Source organism: Vigna radiata, chromosome 6 (genome assembly GCF_000741045.1).
Source record: "Vigna radiata var. radiata cultivar VC1973A chromosome 6, Vradiata_ver6, whole genome shotgun sequence".
Lineage (NCBI taxonomy): Eukaryota > Viridiplantae > Streptophyta > Magnoliopsida > Fabales > Fabaceae > Vigna > Vigna radiata.
The window spans coordinates 16500997-16519975 of record NC_028356.1 but is presented as its reverse complement, the minus strand read 5'-3'; the positions used below and the strand labels follow the sequence as shown (position 1 = coordinate 16519975).

General features: G+C 30.6%; 2 protein-coding genes and 1 long non-coding RNA gene across 3 annotated transcripts; 1 reads left to right on the top strand and 2 right to left on the bottom strand.

Annotated features, from left to right (window-relative positions):
* Nucleotides 1-1565: 1565 nt before the first annotated feature.
* On the bottom strand, nt 1566-5471 carry LOC111241793. The gene is made up of 7 exons (XR_002668078.1): nt 5275-5471; nt 4358-4470; nt 3961-4069; nt 2730-2868; nt 2267-2510; nt 1755-1902; nt 1566-1656 (listed from the first exon to the last, which is right to left on the bottom strand). It is a non-coding gene; the product is annotated as an uncharacterized LOC111241793 (long non-coding RNA).
* A 3491-nt stretch (nt 5472-8962) lies between these two features.
* On the bottom strand, nt 8963-9645 carry LOC106763503. Its single transcript, XM_014647689.1, has 2 exons — nt 9511-9645; nt 8963-9433 (listed from the first exon to the last, which is right to left on the bottom strand). Exons 1-2 carry the CDS (start codon nt 9643-9645, stop codon nt 8963-8965), a joined length of 606 nt encoding a protein of 201 aa, XP_014503175.1.
* A 5420-nt stretch (nt 9646-15065) lies between these two features.
* On the top strand, nt 15066-15881 carry LOC106763502 (uncharacterized mitochondrial protein AtMg00810-like). Its single transcript, XM_014647687.1, has one exon. The coding sequence runs from the start codon at nt 15066-15068 to the stop codon at nt 15879-15881; it is 816 nt and encodes a 271-aa protein (XP_014503173.1).
* Nucleotides 15882-18979: the final 3098 nt, after the last annotated feature.

Sequence of the window (18979 nt, the reverse complement as noted above, 5' to 3'; positions counted from 1 at the left end):
ATATATATATATATATATATATATATATATATATATATATATATATATATATATATATCTGTGTGTGTGTGTGTGATATTATTGTTATATTTAAGATAATTATAATAGTTGATATGAGTTATCTATCTTTTCCTTCTTTTATATATAATATCTCTTTTAATAATTGTAATATTATAGTCGGACAGTCTCCTACCAACCACCAGGCCGATCATCCAGGTCGACCCAACAGGCCGACCTTCAAGGCCGGCCATCCAAGTCGACCCACCACCAGGCCGATCATCCAGGCCGACCAACCACCGGGCCGATCATCTAGGCCGACCAACCACCAAGTCGATCATCCAGGCCGACCAACCACCAAGCCGACCAACTACCAGGCTGATCATTCAGGTCGACCTTCCAAGCCGACCAACCATCAGACCGATCATCCAGGTCGACCATCTAGGTCGACAGACCACCAGGCTGACCACTCGGGTCGACCACATGGATAGATTGTAAATGATAATAGTTCATTAAAGCCTTAATGGAGATTAAGGAGTGATTTGGCAGTCATCAAACCCACGAAAGGTAAAAGTCCATTACAACCAGTATAAGTTAAGGTCCCAGGTATGATTTCAGATCATGTTGCATAATACATGCTCTACTTGTTACAATAGTCGTTCGATCACTTTACTGACTTGAGCCTCAGAATGTTTTTGATAGATGCATGCCCATCCGGCTTGGAGAACAAGGAGATAGCACGAACAACTTAGCAGGAAGAAGAAACATGTAACCGTCCAGCCCCAAACATATAATTGATCTGCCTTCAACAAATAACCGTCCAATCTTCACAAATTCGTCTAATCTCCATCAGTTAGTAATCTTTACAAAACCGTCCGGTCTTTGGCACAACATAATACCCAAAACAATAGCTATCATCAAAAACTTTCTTTAAAAACGCCAGAATATTATAAACTTTTAAAGGCGGTATCAACTTTATTTTTTTTATCAGGTACATTTTTAGTTGAAAAATAGATCTACATAACTTTTATGTTCATAATATGTATCATTTAAAAAATATTTATAAAAACATTTATAAAATTTGTTTGAAAAAATATTTAACTTTTTTGTTTAAAAAATATTTATAAAATTTGTATAAAAACATAAAAAAAAAAATAAAGCTCATAACATTGTTATAGATATTCAATTAACCTTTGAAATTTATAAATAATTCATACACAATAAATAATTCTACACATTGACCTAATAAAACTATTTATTATGAACAACTTCTATAAATAATCCTACATATTTCTAATAATGGATTATATGATAAAGAAAAATAGTAACACTAAGTCGTATATTGCTAAGATTTGATCAAGACAAAAATCTAGAATTCTTCTTATTGTAACTATTAGAAATATTCAGAATACATTATCACCTTTTAATGAATATATTAATGTACATCTAACTAGTTAAATAAAATAAATACAACTATAAATAATAATTAAATTACAAAAAATCATTTCATTTCGTATTCCACTAAAATAAAATACAAAAAAATTATTTAAAATGATTACAATAACGAAGGTCCCTTGGAGTTCAAAAACAAAGGAGGAACCTACCCTCACTTTGATCAAAATGGCCACCATATCATTCTTGGTTGATAAGGATGAAAACCTACACCAAAATCATTCATATGAAAACTTTAATACAAGCATCTAAAAAAATTTAATCACCGATAAAACTCAATACAAAAGTTGTAAGGAATAACTCACTCTTTTTTCGAATAGTTTAGGATCAACACCAACAATCTAATGTGAAATTGAATCAGTAAAGAATTATGTTCATCCCTACTTTCTTTATTTCTTTAATGATCAATTCTTCAAAAATGGCTTCACCTTCACCTTCCTAGAGATCAAGAGCCTGATTAAAATTACACAGAGAAATAATAAAAGTGAAGAAACACTTAAGAAATATATTATGAAATGGTTGTGACACCATAACTATAAAACAACAATTAAGCTTGAACAATAATACCATTTTTTTTCTAGGATATATAATTTAATGTAAAAAAAAGAAATATCATTCCTGGTCAAAACGTTCAATTAAATGACCAACTAAAAAATGATTTAAAATTTAACTTTAAAGTTGCATGATATTGATAGATATAATTAGTTTCAATTTTGTAACATCCCTCATAGCATTGAAGGAATTCCCCAATTGTGGTTACTCAATCAGTGTTAAACTATTAAATGCAATTAATAAGAAAAAACGACAGAAACCATACCTTTCCAAACGTACTATGCAAAACTCTAAAAGTTGCATCACATTCCCAACCTCTTTGGGTGATAACTTCCCAAATATTTCTTTTAACTTCATGCCAATTGTTTTGCTCTCTAAGTTCATTCCAATATTTGGAGGCCTTTCTATCTCTCATTGAAACATGACACCAACATTATCACCACCATCTTCTTTGGTACAAACTTCAGTGACATCATTTGTATCTGAAAAATGTTCCTTTCCAAGTTTCCCTGAAAAAAAGAAGTATTTCAAGCTCATGCAAAAAATAACAAAAATGAACACGAACCATTTCAAGAAAAAGGTTATCATAAATTGAAATATAAACACATTTTTACTCATATCATCATTAACTTATCATGAATTTATACAGTTAAACAAGAGATCACTTTCAACCAAATCCGTCAAACACAAGAGATTTAGCAAAGGGAACAGGTAGAAAAATAGCATACCTTTTTCATATTACCCTCATTTAATGGATTTGATGTTTCTAAATTCTTCTTCGTAGCAAGCATTTCTGCAACCCACTTAAAGCCAGATTCCTTGGCACTACGGTATAGGAGACCAGTAGGCTGTTCACCTCGTTGCTTTCTACAAACGTAACTCCTTTATCAGAATGAACTCATGCATACAATACTAACTCTAAAAGCAAATAGAAAAAATCGAAAAGAAACCCACTGGCAAATACTACAGTTGCAAATGCCTCGACATTTCAGACATGTCCAATTACCACAACAAAATCGTCATTGGAGAAAACATATACGTATATACAAGTATTGTATTGTTATACTCTCCGGTTCTTTCATTTGGAACATTTCACATTTACAAAAACAATATTAGTCATAGTTTTTAGAAAATTTTAAGTTGTTTCTTGCATTGGACGTGTGTCCAAAATTTTAAGTTATTATTATTATTATTATCACATAAAATTTATTAAATATAGAAGCAACACCAGAACATAGATACCAGATGGTTAAAACAACATTCTCCATCACAACCCTTATGCATCTTCACTTGTATGAATTCTATTCCTAGAAAGGGTCCCAAAAGTGTAGTGAATTGTTGTGGTCTCTCTAGATGATGTGAAGTCTGCTTAAAATGAAATAGACAATAGAGTTGAAGGTGGATGGAGTTGAAGATTATATATTACATAGAATAAGCATAATAATGAGAACTGAAATTTTAATTGTTAATGTAGGCATACAAATAAATAAATAAATAAATAAATAAATATATATATATATATAAATTACAGGAGGTTTCTTATATATAGAAACTAACCAAATCTCTATGCAAAGCCTGTTTAAGTGATATCTCTAGAAACTAAAAACAGCCTTAAGATACAGTTAAAAGCAACATCCGAAGAGTTACTAAGGGGGCTAGTGGTATGGTAATCAAAACAAACTTATAGATTATTATGCTGATATTTTAAATTTTTTTTATTAATATCAAAGTAAAAGTATAACTTAAATATGAATAGAATTATGAACCCAAAAAGAAAACAAATCATATTACAGTGTTACTTCTTTCAATAAGCAAGCAGAAACAAGGCCAGAAAACTTTTGTATCAACCAAAAAAAAAACTTAAGGAAACAAATAATATATCAAAACCTGTTAAAACTTCTTCTACATTTATCATCAATCAAGGAAATAAATTAAAATTTTAAGAAAGATGCAACTTACAATATCAGTTGAATCACTTTTCACAATGTTTTTTCTAGGTCTCCCTCGTTTCCTAAAAAGAATAACAGAATCGATAGAATCTTCCTTTGACAGGAGCTTCTTGGAAACCCTTCAACCAAGTAAGATAGAATTTTCTCATAAGCATGTAGAAATATATAACACAATATATAATACCAAGAAAAAAGTTAAGAACTTAAAATAGTATACCAAAGAATTCTAAACATCTTTTACAACAAAATATCATTAACTATCATTAACTGATTGAGCATTTTCCACAATGCCTTAAATCATATAAAGGCAAGAAAAGCTAGGAAGGACATCTCAATTGAAGCAGTGGCAATTTATGTGAACATACCTTTCTCATACTACCTTATCACAAGTTAGATAAATAACATACCTTTCTCATACTATCTATGTTTGATGATTTTAATGTTTACGAAGTCTTCTTAATTGCAAGCATTTCTGTAACTGATTTAAAATCATATCCCTTGACACTTTGATATAAAGTACCTGACACAAGACAAGATATTTTTGTGATTTCTTTGTGTATTCATGCAAAACAATAGATCTTTGGATGGTTTTGTAAATTAAAAAAATGCTATATCATAAACATGACCAAAGAAAGTCTTGAGCTCCTCTGTGTCCTTCAACTGTTCCCACATCTTCTTATATATCTTTGATATCATGGATATGATAAGTGGGACAATAACACTAAACTTAATTAAGATTTCTTCCTCAACTGTGGTTCTAAGCATATCACACTTTTATGAAAAATACAAACATCTAAAAAAAATATTACATGTTATCCGAAGACACAAGCACTTCAATGAATAAAAACTATTTGGAATAACTTTAGAATAAGAAAGATTATAAGAAGATCTGAGTCAACTTTCTATAAAAAATCATATTTTAATATATCTCACCCTAGAGAAGATTAAAACATGCTGTCAAAAAATTGCAGCCGTACACAAAAAAATATCAACACTTAATCAATGAATAAAAAGTTAAGGTGAGAATCTGACACCTAACCAATCACACAAATAAATCTTATAACCATTAATAATATTCTAATAATAAATAAATCATCAACCAGTTACAAAATTTTATGTTATGAAGCCAAAAAGAATCACACAAAGTTGTGAATTAACAAATTTCATGAACTATTCTATGAGAAAAACAACCATAAAACTGAGTTAATCTAAACCCTAACTGTAAATTACTTCTTCCAAACTCACCTTAGGATATGGACTGATCCAATTCATATGTTGAGAAAAAAGAACAAAAATATGGTTTACAATGACAGAAAACAAATACCATTGGAACCGAACTGAACCTATTGCCACCACCATTCAGCACAAATATGAACCTTAGTTGAAAAAGCAGTGACCGAGTTGGGAGCGAGTTGAATGGTGAAGAATAAATAACGGGTGACCTGAGGAGACAGTAGCTTCATCGGACATTGCAGAGATGTGACTCTCTTAACTTTTTCCTTGTTTTCTTTTTCTAGAGAATTGTTATCACACATAACTTTATTATTGGTAAGAGGAATCCATAATTATACAGCTATGCACCGATCTTTCCTCCAATAGAATGTATGCTTGTATTTTATATATTTATTTTATTATTAGATTTTAAAATTAAAATTTCTTTTTCTAACTCGTTATTTTATTTTTATTTTTATAAATCATTATTTTACTCCTCTAGATATCTGTAAAGTATTAAAAGAAATATATGTTTTATATTATAATATTTAACCTTTGTAGAGAATATTTATGTATAATTCTTTATTTTATTTTTTAAGGTAATCAATTAATTTAATTTAAATTATATATTAAATTTAATTACTTCTAATGTTTTGAACTTTTCATTTTGAAAAATCATAATAGATAGATTCTAATACAATTAAAAAGTATAATATATAGATGTAAGAGGTTATTTTTTAAATCTTTTTAAATATTAAAATTTGTTTCATTATGCACACATGGACAACATTCTAGTAAAGCTAACATGAGACTGATAGTGTAGTTTCTCTTATTTATAATAGGTGTACAGTAATGAAAATAAATGCAAAATGGATGTACAGATAGTAAAAGTTGTAATTTCCAAAAATATTTTGAAATCATAATTTTAAACACCGATGATTCTGTTACCTTTTCTATCCATCTTTATATACTTCGGTATTGTATTTAAATAAAAGGATGTGAATGAAATATATGATTTTGTGATATGAAAAATATACTTCCTTAAAAAAAATATAATTTTAATCTAACAATTGAAAATAAATAAAATTTAATCTCATTTATTGCAGGTATACATTATGTGAAGTTCTTGGTAAATTAAGAATAACTTTTTCGTATTTGAGAAGTAATGGACAAAGGAGCTCATTGGTTTGAGTATATCTAGAATTGCTATACCAACAATTTGGAATGCATAACGTTTGAAATTCTATCATGTTGTATATATTTGTGATGTTTTATTTCTTATATCAGTCTGTTATCCTTAAAGAAAGTTTTAATAAAGCATCTATTTAATAACACAAGATTTTATCTTCATGTTTTATGTGATTATGTTATAATTATTTTACTCACATATCTTTATTTTAGTTAAATATGTGTAACATTGATATTCAATGTATATTGAGCTTTGAAAAGAACCTTCATTATAAGTTTTGGAACAGAGAAGTAATGGTTTTTAGGACAATCTTTCTAATTCATTGAATTGTTGATTGCTTACTGTTAAACAGGTAGCTGCATAGGTATAACAATTTTCTTTCACTTCTTTTACATGTTTTGAATTTTCATCTTGAATTGCTCCTCAGTTTCTTGGACATATTGAACAACTTTCCAATCACTTTAAATCATATTAAGACAACAAACTTAAGAAAAAAACAAAACAAAAGAAAGATGAATTGGTGAAAGTAATAAAACAAAAGAAGAATACACAAAAAAAAAAGAAGGAGTATTTCCTAACTGGACTTGATCAAAGAAGAGTCATATCACAGGGACAAATCCAATTTATAGGACAAATCCAATTTATAGTATTAATTTAATAGGGGATCATTTAGTAGGGAATATATTGCATAATCAAATCCTCCAAATATTTTAACCGTCAATTTCTTTCATTCTTAATTCTTATTATATCAAGATGAATAGCGACAAAATTATTCCTATAAAACTCTTAAAAGATAATTAATCACTAAAAGAACTCTCCAAATAAGAATAGTAAGAGATAACTCCATTTTTTTCAATCCTTCCAGATCAAATCCAACAGTGTAATATTTTTTAACCAAAAAGTTTATATTGTATGATTAGAGTAGCACCTACACTCAAAAACAAAAGAAATAGGGTGAAAGTAATAAAACAAAAGAAGAATAAAGAGAGAGAGAGAGGAATATTTTCTATCAAAATTTCTGAATGCGAGAAAAGTCTTATATCCATAAATTCAAAACAAATATCATGCTAAAAAGTTAGCAAGCTAATTACTTCAATGTTAATTGTTCATAAGCTCTTCCAGTAAACTGCAAAATATTATAATATTAAAAACTAAAACAAATATCATTTTCTTTTGAATTAAGAATATTTATCATTTGAAACTTTCTTTTGAAAAGAAAATAAAGGATACCACTCAAAAACTTTCTTTTTAAACTGCATAATATTATAAAATTTTAAAGACTATAACAATTATTTATTTTCATTTAGTTAAAAAATAGATTTATATAACTTTTGTGTTCTTAATATATGTGTATCATTTACGTTTTCAGTTTTTTTTTTTCAACAGTACCTTCTAAATTAAATATTTTAATTTAGTTTTTTTTTTACCTATGCATGAGTATTCGTGTATTATATATATTATTATTTAAACATTAAAATAAATACATATATTATTTAAACACATTTCAACAATAAAATAAAATGTATAAAAACATTAAAATAAATAAAGCTATAATATTAATAGAGATATTCAAATCACCTTAGAAACTTATAAATAATTCATGACATAATCAAATATTTATTATGAACAACTTCTATAAATAATCCTATATATTAATGGATATTATGGTTAAGGAAAATAAGAACTTGTATTAAATAAAAATGAATGATTGTTTTGGCGAGCATTATGTTATCAAGAATAATTAACATGAAATGTAAACTCCTACAAATTTACTTAAGAAAGCTTTTAAGTTTTTAAATCCTGAAACAAGAATAATAAAAAATAACTCACTCATTTTTTTGAATCATTTAGAATCAAAGGCAATAGACTAATATGAAATTTAATTAGTAAGAAGTTATGTCCATCCATAACTTTTGAAATTGTAACCTTGAACTCTAGGAGAAGATAAAGAAAATTGTTATTTTTTAACTCCTAAAATTGTAGGTGTTTCAACATGGAAATGCAATTAGCAATTATCAAAGTGGAAAAAGCAATAGTCTCACCAAATTCGTGAGTTGTTGAAGTACTCAGTAAAATATCAACATTAAAAAATTTACCAAAAAAAAAATATTCAATCTTCTAAGATAGATAACCACACCATTTCTTTCTTCTTATTAGGAAGATAAAACAATTTCATTTATTTTGGCATTGATGTTAAGAAAAAAAACCACAAGTAACTCTCATTACATTTTAATTAACTTCATTGGTTTAACATTTAGATTACAATAGTAGGATTAAGCAATGCAAATTGAAGGAAGTCCACATCATGTTCCAAGATACTTATATGTTTCTCTAGCATTGTGATCCATGCCTCTATTCCCTCTCTTGTTTCCATCAATATCACTGTGTTTGGGATACTTTCTTTAGTACCTCCTCTTTGAGCTAGCCAAAAAGGTTTTCCACTACCAAAATTCACTTTATTGAATCGCATATTACCTCAACTTGTGAATACTAATGAGATTGGTTTATTTTCTGCGATACCATCAAGCATTAGTTATGTACACTCATCACTCCACAAAAAACAAGGATCATTCTGCACTTTCAGAAACAAATCCTTAGTTAGTTTTTCAAGTCATTCTTTTAGAATTTCAACCAAATCTATGATCTCAGTGTTCTTGTTTACACCCTCAAGAATAACCAATGCAGGCCACAACAAGTTTCCAATAGCACGTTTTAAGAAAGGCTCCCCCATTCTTTTTCTCATGTCCACAACATGAAATGCAACCATTGGTCTTGTTTTGTCCTCTTTGATTGCTACAATCATATGTTTGTTTATGAATGAAGATAATACCTGGTACCGTGTAGGCTTTGTTTCATAACATGTTGACATGGATTTTAGCTCGTTGATGGCTTTGTGATCAAACAAGAATCTTGTTGTGGTGCAGTTTTCTTCTATGTTTGAGTCCTTGTTTATATTCAACATGCTAGCACGTACACCAGTGGTGCTTCTTGGAGGGAAGGAAAAAGCAGCAGAAGAGAAATCTGGCCATGAGATTTCTTCTTTGACCCTTTGCAAATGAAAAACCAGGTTTTCAAGAAGGCACTGCAAGAATATGCATCCAAGAGAATGTGAAGGTTGCACAAGTTAATGGCTATTCCTCCACATTCAAATTTGTTTACTTGAACAAGTAACTGGGGCAACACTTCTTCATGAGGATAGCACTTGTTAGGCTCAAATAGAAGCAACTGGTTTAGCAATTCTAATTTGGGTGGTTTTAAGAACACTTCCATGCTGGTGCTCACCAAAGCTTCCATGAAAATTGCACCTTCATTGTTGCAATCAATGGAAAAGTAATCACATTTTCTACCAGAAGGAGGGTAGAAAATGGTTAGTGCCTCAAATAGTGATTCCTTCAACTGAGTTGAGTCATATGAGAATCCTTCAAGCTTGGTGGTTTTTTTTTTTTGTAAAAGAGGATCAATGGAAAATAGGTGTTGAGTTGAAAGACATCAAACAAGCATAATTTTAGGGTTTTGCATTCTGCAGAAGTTGGCAGTGATGGTTTAATGATTTCTCTTGATGTGATGTTAATTTCCATTCTCAACTATTATCAACACACAAGCTTGAATTTAGATATGAATAAGAGATCTCATCAGAAATTTGTTCATTGGTATTTATTTATATACTTTATTTGAGGAATGTCAGAAACAATGTAGAGAAGGACTATTTTAATTGCTTTTGAACCATCACTCAAAATATCTATCTATTCTCAAATATATTTTTTTTTTGAAAAATATAACTTTAACAATTTTTTTTGACAAATTTTTTACAACTACTTATATAGCAACTTGTGATTAGTCCGTTTCAAATATACGAACCCATAAAATAGTGACACATAATTTGTTTTCAAAAAATTTCTTTTTTTTTTCTTAGTTTAATCAATAGTTATAGTTTTTTAATGCAACATTAAAACATCAAATAACTTTCTAACAAGCAATATATGCATTGTTGTATTTTGTTAACAAAATTCATTTAGTGTTTACGTTTTATTCATTAAGTCCTATTATCTTATTAAAAGTAATTGTAATAGAAAGTTATATGAAAAATAAATTCTTTAAACCCCTAATTTACTTTTGTATTTGATATTGAAATATATTTTTTACTTTTGGCCGACAAATATGCCGTTTTTTCAAATAAATTATTTAAAGGAATAGCCTATTTTCATATGTAATGTTCAGATACTTTTAAATGCTCATCGAAAGCATAGAGAAATGATTGAATGTGAATTTCATATATAGGGGATTAGAGGTGTCTTCACCTTCTATAAATGTAGGTCTTATTTTTTTTTTTTTGCTCATTCAATTGGAGACTTTTTGAAAACCTTAACTCTAAAATCCCCATGAGAAGGGGATTAGGATAGAATTTGAAAACCTTAACTCTGAAAGCTCATTAGTAGTAATTTATGCAGTTTTTTATTTTCTTTCATAACTCTTTTAAGTTAAATACTAACTTAACTAATTGAAAACACAGACTTTTAGTATATATATTAAAAACATTTTACACATTTTTTTCATTATGTTGTTTAATTTGTTATTATGTAATATATGTACATATTTATAATAACAGTTATGTAACATTACATTTAATGATATAAAACAAAAAGAAAATTCAAAATTTATAAAGAGTACCAGGAGTATTCAAACAAAACATCAATGCATAATAAAGAAAAAGTTAAATAGTCTATTCTCATATATACGAGATGACATTAATATGAAAGATATTACAAGAAGATCTGCTTTAACTTTTACAAGAAAATCATATATTGATATATCTCATCATTTAGATCCATGGAGAAAATTAAAACATGTATGAGAGTCTATAAGTGGTAGCAAATCCTTTTCTGGAACTGCATCTATAAAGGATTTTGTTATTTCTCAGGGTGAGTTCATTTATAAGCAACTCATTGGTTTGGACATAACATCCAAATCAAATGACATGATATTTGCAGATATAGCAGCTCTTATTGCTCTTAGAGATGAGGCTAAGAAGCAGGCAAACCATGCACATATGCAAGTAATGCCCTCAAATGGGATTTAAGGATTGATGATTTTGTAGATTCTCCAAATGATGAAGATGAAGATGCAAAGTTAGCACGACTCTTGCAGGAAGAAGAGTATTGGAAATCTATGAAGCAGAAGAAGAACTACAGATCAGCCTCTAAATCAAACAAATTCTATATCAAAATTAATGAAGACGAGATCGCCAATGATTATCCTCTTCCTGCTTTTTACAGAACCTCCCTTCAAGAAACAGATGAGTTTATAGTTTTTGATAATGACTATGACGTGATACTGAAGATCTTCTTAGAAGCATGCTTCAAAATTGGTCTTTATACAATTCAGATGAAAGATTGGTTTCCTTGGAACTTCTACCTATGAAAAGCTGTTCAGACATGGATGTTGCAATCTTTGGTTCAGGTGTAATGACTTCAGATGATGGAAGTGTGTTCCAACTTGAAATTGAGGCTGGCCAATCTTCTTCCACTAGTTCAGAAGCATAGGCTACTGATGGAATGCCAATTTCTCCATACCAAATGGTTTCAGCTTTCTTTGCTTCTTCTTTTGAAAAATTATTATCATACAGAACTTAAAATAGTATACCAAAGAATTCTAAACATCTTTTCCAGCAAATTATCATTCATTGATTGAGCAATTCCCACAATGCCTTAAATCATATTAAAGGCAAGAAAAGCAAGGAAGGACATTCCAATTAAAGCAGTGGCCATTTTTGTGAACTCATCTTTCCCCCAATTCGATATCCAATAATCAACCCATGTAGCTGCAGATGATGATGCTGATATCAGATGATAAGCCAGAACCTACGCATCAATTCATCACAAAAATCATTGCTATCACAAAAGTTATTCCATTACAAAGCCATCAAAATGTGTTGTCTTTCTTTTGTCTGTACAAAGCCACATGTATCCAGTGTAATAAACAATCTTACTCAAGCTATGCAGAACCACTATAGACAACAACTGTGTTATTCACGGTCCTACCTTGTTCACAAAAGATATAGTATCTCATGAGGAATACAGCAGTAACCTAGTTGGGATTTCTTCCTCAACAGTGGTGCTAAGCATATCACACTTTATGAAAAATAATGCTGAACTGACCTAGTAAAGAGGCACTTGTGGCAGAACTTAATCGGACAATTCTTTGAGTTCTTACAGGTTGCAGCATAATTCACCTTTTTTTTTCGGCACTTCATAGTGGAAAACCAACCAAACAAATGTGTTATCATCCAAATGTACCACAAAATCAATAAACAAACGGAAAAACAAAGAGTAATAAAAAAATCACCACACTCTAACATGCAAAACGAAAAATTGGACATTACAAAAGTATAAAAGTGAAAAATAAAATTAATGCCAACAATCTAATGTGAAATTAAATCAGTAAAAAATTATGTTCATCTACACTTTCTTTACTGATCAATTCTTTAAAAATGGAGATAAGAAATGAGGAAATATTCTTAACATGAAACCGTAACTTTCCCAATACTCTGCAAAAGTCTGAAAGCTACAAGGTATTTTCACTCACATCATGATTACCTTATCACAAGTTAGAAAAATAACATACCTTTCGCATCTTTGTTTGATGATTTTAATGTTTCTGAAGTCTTCTTGACTGCAAGCATTTTTGCAACTGTTTTAAAATCATATCCCTTGACACTTTGATATAGAGTACCTGACACACAGACAATATAATTTGTGATTTTGTGTGTATTCATGCAAAACAATGGATCTTTGGATGGTTTTATTATCGTTTGGGTCATGTTCACTTTGATACTATTTCTCATTTAAGAAAAAGAGGTCTTTTGTCTTTATCTTCTATTTTACCAACTCCTTCCATTTGTGGCTCTTGTGAATTAGCTAAAAGCAAATGACTACCTTATTCCCTAAATGAGAAACGCGCATCGCATGTGCTAGATTTAATTATGTGATTTTAATTGATGACTATTCCAGATTCACTTGATTATATCCCATGCACCTGAAATCTGATTTTTATGATGTATTTGTCCAGTTCAAGAAATTTTTTGAAAATTAGTTTCATACCACTATAAAAACTTTCCAAAGTGATGGTGGCACCGAATTCAACAATAACAAAGTCAAGACCTTGCTAAATGAAGTTGGAATTCTTCATCTTATGTCTTGCCCTCATACACCAGCCCAAAATGGTATAGTTGAACGCAAATATCGTCACATCACTGAAACGGGCCTTGCAATGCTTTTTCATTCACATCTCCCTGCTCATTATTGGCTACATGCTTTTTGTTGTGTTGTTTATGTCATAAATCGGTTACCGACCACTCTTCTAAATGGTGTTTCTTCATTTGAGACCTTATATAATACTCCTCCTAATTATGCTCACTTTTATCCTTTTGGCTTTCGGGTTTATCCTTGTCTCCGTGACTATGCCACTAACAAATTGTCTCCTCGCAGTGCACCTTGTATTTTTCTTGGATACAACAGCAACCATAAAGGATTTCAATGTTTGGATCCTTCAACCTCCCGGTTATACGTAACAAGACATGCCAAGTTTGATGAACTTTATTTTCCGTGTTCAAAAACAGGAACTATATCTCCAATTTCCGGATTAGGTTTTTCTTCATTTGTTGAACCAGCCTCAACACCTGAAATTCTTGTTCCAGCTCCTGCACCAGCTTCTTCTTTGCCACTATCCAAGGAAACTGTGCACTCACCAACCACACCTTGTGGTCTATGTCCTGCTGAAGATACTCCTTCAACTACTGTTTCCATCCCTGATACTCAACCACAAATACACCGTAGTGTCCAGTCTACTCATCCTATGGTCACACACGCCAAATCAGATATTTTTAGGCCTCGTCATTTTGCTGACATTACCACCTACCAACCATCTTCTCTTCTTTATGCTCTGCTCACCACTTCTACACCCAAAGGATTCAAATCCGCTGCCAAACATCCTGGTTGGTTGGATGTTATGCATAAAGAGTTCCTGGCCATACACTCCAACAATACTTGGGATCTTGTCCCACGCCCATCCAACACCAACATTGTAGGATCCAAATGGGTGTTTCGCACCAAATATCTTTCAGATGGGTCAATTGACAAATTAAAAGCACGGTTGGTTGCACAAGGCTTCACTCAAACACCTAGTCTTGACTATGATCACACCTTCAGTCCTGTTGTTAAAGCTGCCACTGTTCGTGTCATTCTTACTCTAGCAGTAATGAATAATTGGCCTCTTCATCAGTTGGATGTCAACAATGTGGGCACCTGACACATCCTGTCTATATGGAACAACCTCATGGGTTCGTTGATCTCGATACCCAAATCATGTTTGTCGACTTTGGAAAGCTCTTTATAGCCTCAAACAGGCCCCTCTTGCATGGTTTCAACGATTCAGCTCGTTTTTGCTCCGTCTTGGGTTCCTCAGAAGCAAGGCAGATCCATCTTTATTTGTCTACGACAACACTGCTGCCACTCTATATATACTTGTTTATGTTGATGACATAATTTTGACAGGGAATAATAATTCTTTACTTCAAACACTTTTGGCAAGGTTCAAAACTGAGTTTGCTATCAAGGATTTAGGCCATCTAAATTACTTTCTTGGTCTCGAGGTCCACTACCAATGGTGTCTTTCTTAGCCAGACCAAATACGCTCGAGACATTTTATCTAGGGCCCAGATGTTGGATGCAAAACCGACAGCCACACCTCTCCAACCTCATATTCAACTGACAACCACAGGAGATCCATTCTCTGATCCCACTCAATATCGCTCTCTCGTTGGTGCGCTCCAGTATCTCACTATAACTCGTCCTGACTTGTCCTACGCGGTAAATTTGGTTAGTCAGTTTCTTCAAGCTCCTACAAATGATCACTTTCAAGCAGTTAAACGCATCCTTCGATATGTCAAGGGCACCATGTCCTACGACCTATCCTTCACCCGTGGAGCTTCCCTTAATGTTCTTGGATACTCGAATGTTGATTGGGCTCGATGTATTGAGACTAGGCGATCTACCTATGGTTATTCCATCTTCTTAGGCGGTAATCTCGTCTCATGGAGTGCTAAGAAACAACCAACCGTAGCTCGATCAACTTGTGAATCAGAATATAGAGCCATGGCTAATGCAGCAGCTGAACTAATGTGGATCACTCATCTTCTACATGATCTGCATATTTCCTATCAAGCGCCAACTCTTCTTTGCGACAACAAGAGTGCTATATTTCTCTCCCAAAATCTGATGGCTCACAAACGCACTAAACATATTGATATTGATTATCACTTTATTCGAGAGCTTGTTCTATCTAACAAACTCAACACTCAATTCATTCCTTCTGATCTCCAGCTAGTAGACATATTCACTAAAAGTCTGCCTCGACCATTGTTCCAGTTCTTCGAAGCCAAGCTTCACGTTGGACCAAATCCCACACTTTGCTTGAGGGGGATCATAGGAAATAATATATTTGATTATAGTTTACCTTATTTAGTTTTTGCATAATTGATTCTGTCTTGAATAATTGACATATTATTTTCTTAATTATTGTCCGTTAATTATTGTACGTTAGTTATATATGTACATTCTATATATTATACGCTGGTTACTCTTTCAACATCAATAAAACACATTTATTATAATTCTTCCAAAACCTATTTGGAATAACTTTAGAATAAGAAAGATTAAAAGAAGATCTGAGTCAACTTTCTATAAAAAAATCATATTTTAATATATCTCACCCTAGAGAAGATTAAAACATGCTGTCAAAAAATTGCAGCCGTACAGAAAAAAATATCAACACTTAATCAATGAATAAAAAGTTAAGGAGAGAATCAGACACCTAACCAATCACATCAAATAAATCTTACAAACCATTAATAATATTCTAAAAATTAATAAATCATCAACCAATTACAAAATTTTGTTATGAAGCCAAAAAAAATCACAGAAAAATTGTGAATTAACAAATTGAGATGAGAAATATAGACATGCAATAATATATACCAGTTCCCTCAAAAGAACATGTTACAAACACATCAACAATGCACCACCTAATTTCATTTGTGCCAAGTCAAATTGGAAGAAATCACATTTACAACTATTTAAATCTATTCCGAAGGTTACATTCTGAATAACAACTATTAGGTTAGAATAATAGACCTTTGATATAGTTATTATTATTCAAATTTTATGAACTATTCTGAAATGAGACAACCATAATCTATGAACTTGACTGAGTTAATCTAAACCCTAACTGTAAATTACTTCTTCCAAACTCACCTTAGGATATGGACGGATCCAATTCATATGTGGAAAAAAGAGAACAAAAATATAGTTTACAATGACAGAAGACAAATACCATTGGAACCGAGCTGAACCGATTGCCACCACCATTTAGCACAAATAAGAACCTTAGATGAAAAAGCAGTGACCAAGTTCAGTGTTGAGTTGGGAGCGAGTTGAATTGTGAAGAATAAATAATCGGTGACATGAAGAGACCGTAGCTTCATCGGACATTGTAGAGATGTGTCTCTCTTAAATTTTTCCTTGTTTCTTTTTTCTAGAGAATTGTTATCACACATAACTTTATTATTGGTAAGAGGAATCCATAATTATACAGTCATGCACCGTTGTCCCCTCCAATAGAGTGTCTGTTTGATCATATTATTAAAACTAAAATTTCTTTTTCTAACTCATATTATTTTATTTTCATACTCCTCTAGATATCTGTAAAGTATTAAAAAAAATATGTTTTATATTATAATATTTAACCGTTTGTAGAGAATATTTATGTATAATTATCCTTTTATTTTATTTTTTAAGGTAATCAATTAATTTAATTTAAATTATATATATTAAATTTAATTATTTCTAATGTTTTGAACTTTTCATTTTGAAAAATCATAATAGATTGATTCTAATACAATTAAAAAGTATAATATATAGATGTAAGAGGTTATTTTTTAAATCTTTTTAAATATTAAAATTTGTTTCATTATGCACATATGGATAACATTCTAGTAAAGAAAACATGAGACTGATAGTGTAGTTTCTCTTATTTATAATAAGTGCACAGTAATGAAAATAAATACAAATGGATGTACAGATAGTAAAAGTTGTAATTTTCAAAAATATTTTGAAATCATAATTTTAAACACGGATGGTTTTGTTACCTTTTCTATCCATCTTTATATACTTTCGGTATTGTATTTAAATAAAAAGATATGAATGAAATATATGATTTTGTGATATGAAAAATATACTTCCTTAAAAAAATATAATTTTAATCTAACAATTGAAAATAAATAAAATTTAATCTCATTTATTGCACGTATACATTATGTGAAGTTCTTGGTAAATTAAGAATAACTTTTTCGTATTTGAGAAGTAATGGACAAAGGAGTTCGTTGGTTTGAAATTCTATCATGTTGTATATATTTGTGATGTTTTATTTCTTATATCAGTCTGTTATCCTTAAAGAAAGTTTTAATAAAGCATCTATCTAATAACACAAGATTTTATCTTCATGTTTTATGTGATTATGTTATAATTATTTTACTCACATATCTTTATTTTAGTTAAACATGGGTAAGGAAGGTTAACCGATGGATTCCTAGTTTGGATGCTGATCTATCTTCTGTCTAAAGTGGAGTCCGAATTGGGAGGCTCGCTGCAAATGTTTTTGCTTCTGGAAGGATGCCAATAACATTAGGTTAGCCATGAAACAGAAAGGGTTGGAGAAAATTATTTAGTAGGGGATATATTAATTTATAGTATTAATTTAATAGGGGATCATTCAGTAGGGGATATATTGCATAATCAAATCTCCAAATATTTTAACCGTTAATTTCTTTCATTCTTAATTCGTCCTAAATAAGGATGAATAGTTACAACAAAATTATTCATATAAAAGTCTTAAAAGATAATTAATCACTTGAAAAACTCTACAAACAAAAGTAATAAGAGATAACTCCTTCATTTTTTTCAATCTTGATCAATTCCAACAGTGTAATATTTTTAAACAAAAAAGTTTATATTGTATGATTAGAGTAGCACCAGGGTATAGCAACACAACCTACACTCAAAAACAAAAGAAATAGGATGAAAGTAATAAAACAAAAGAAGAATAAAGAGAGAGAGCGAAAAATATCATGCTAAAAAGTTAGCAAGCTAATTACTTCAATGCTAATTGTTCATAAGGTCATTGTTCATAAGCTTTTCCAGTAAACTGCGAAATATTATAATATTAAAAACTAAAAAAAAATATCATTTTCTTTTGAATTAAGATTATTTATCATTTGAAACTTTCTTTTGAAAACAAAAAAATAAAGGATACCACTCAAAAACTTTCTTTTAAAATTGCATACTATTATAAACATTTACGCTTTGTTCCTTTGCACCGATAGTACTGTGCACACCAATTTGCGAGCGACGAAACTTTCTTATTTTGCGTTCGTTTGAACGGATTCCACGCGGATGGATTTGCGATGATTTGCAAAGATTGTTACTTTTATGCATTGTCTCAGCATCTCGCAAAAACGAGAGGATTTGCGATGATTCAATCCGAAAAGACACATCTACCCTCTGTATTTCTCAAAATT

Coding starts and splice junctions, on each gene's coding strand:
- LOC106763503 (XM_014647689.1), bottom strand. CDS start 9,645: ATGGAAGCTTTGGTGAGCACCAGCATGGAAGTGTTCTTAAAACCACCC. Junction 9,434..9,510: donor TGCCCCAGTTACTTGTTCAA/GTAAACAAATTT, acceptor ATATTCTTGCAG/TGCCTTCTTGAAAACCTGGT.
- LOC106763502 (XM_014647687.1), top strand. CDS start 15,066: ATGTTGGATGCAAAACCGACAGCCACACCTCTCCAACCTCATATTCAA.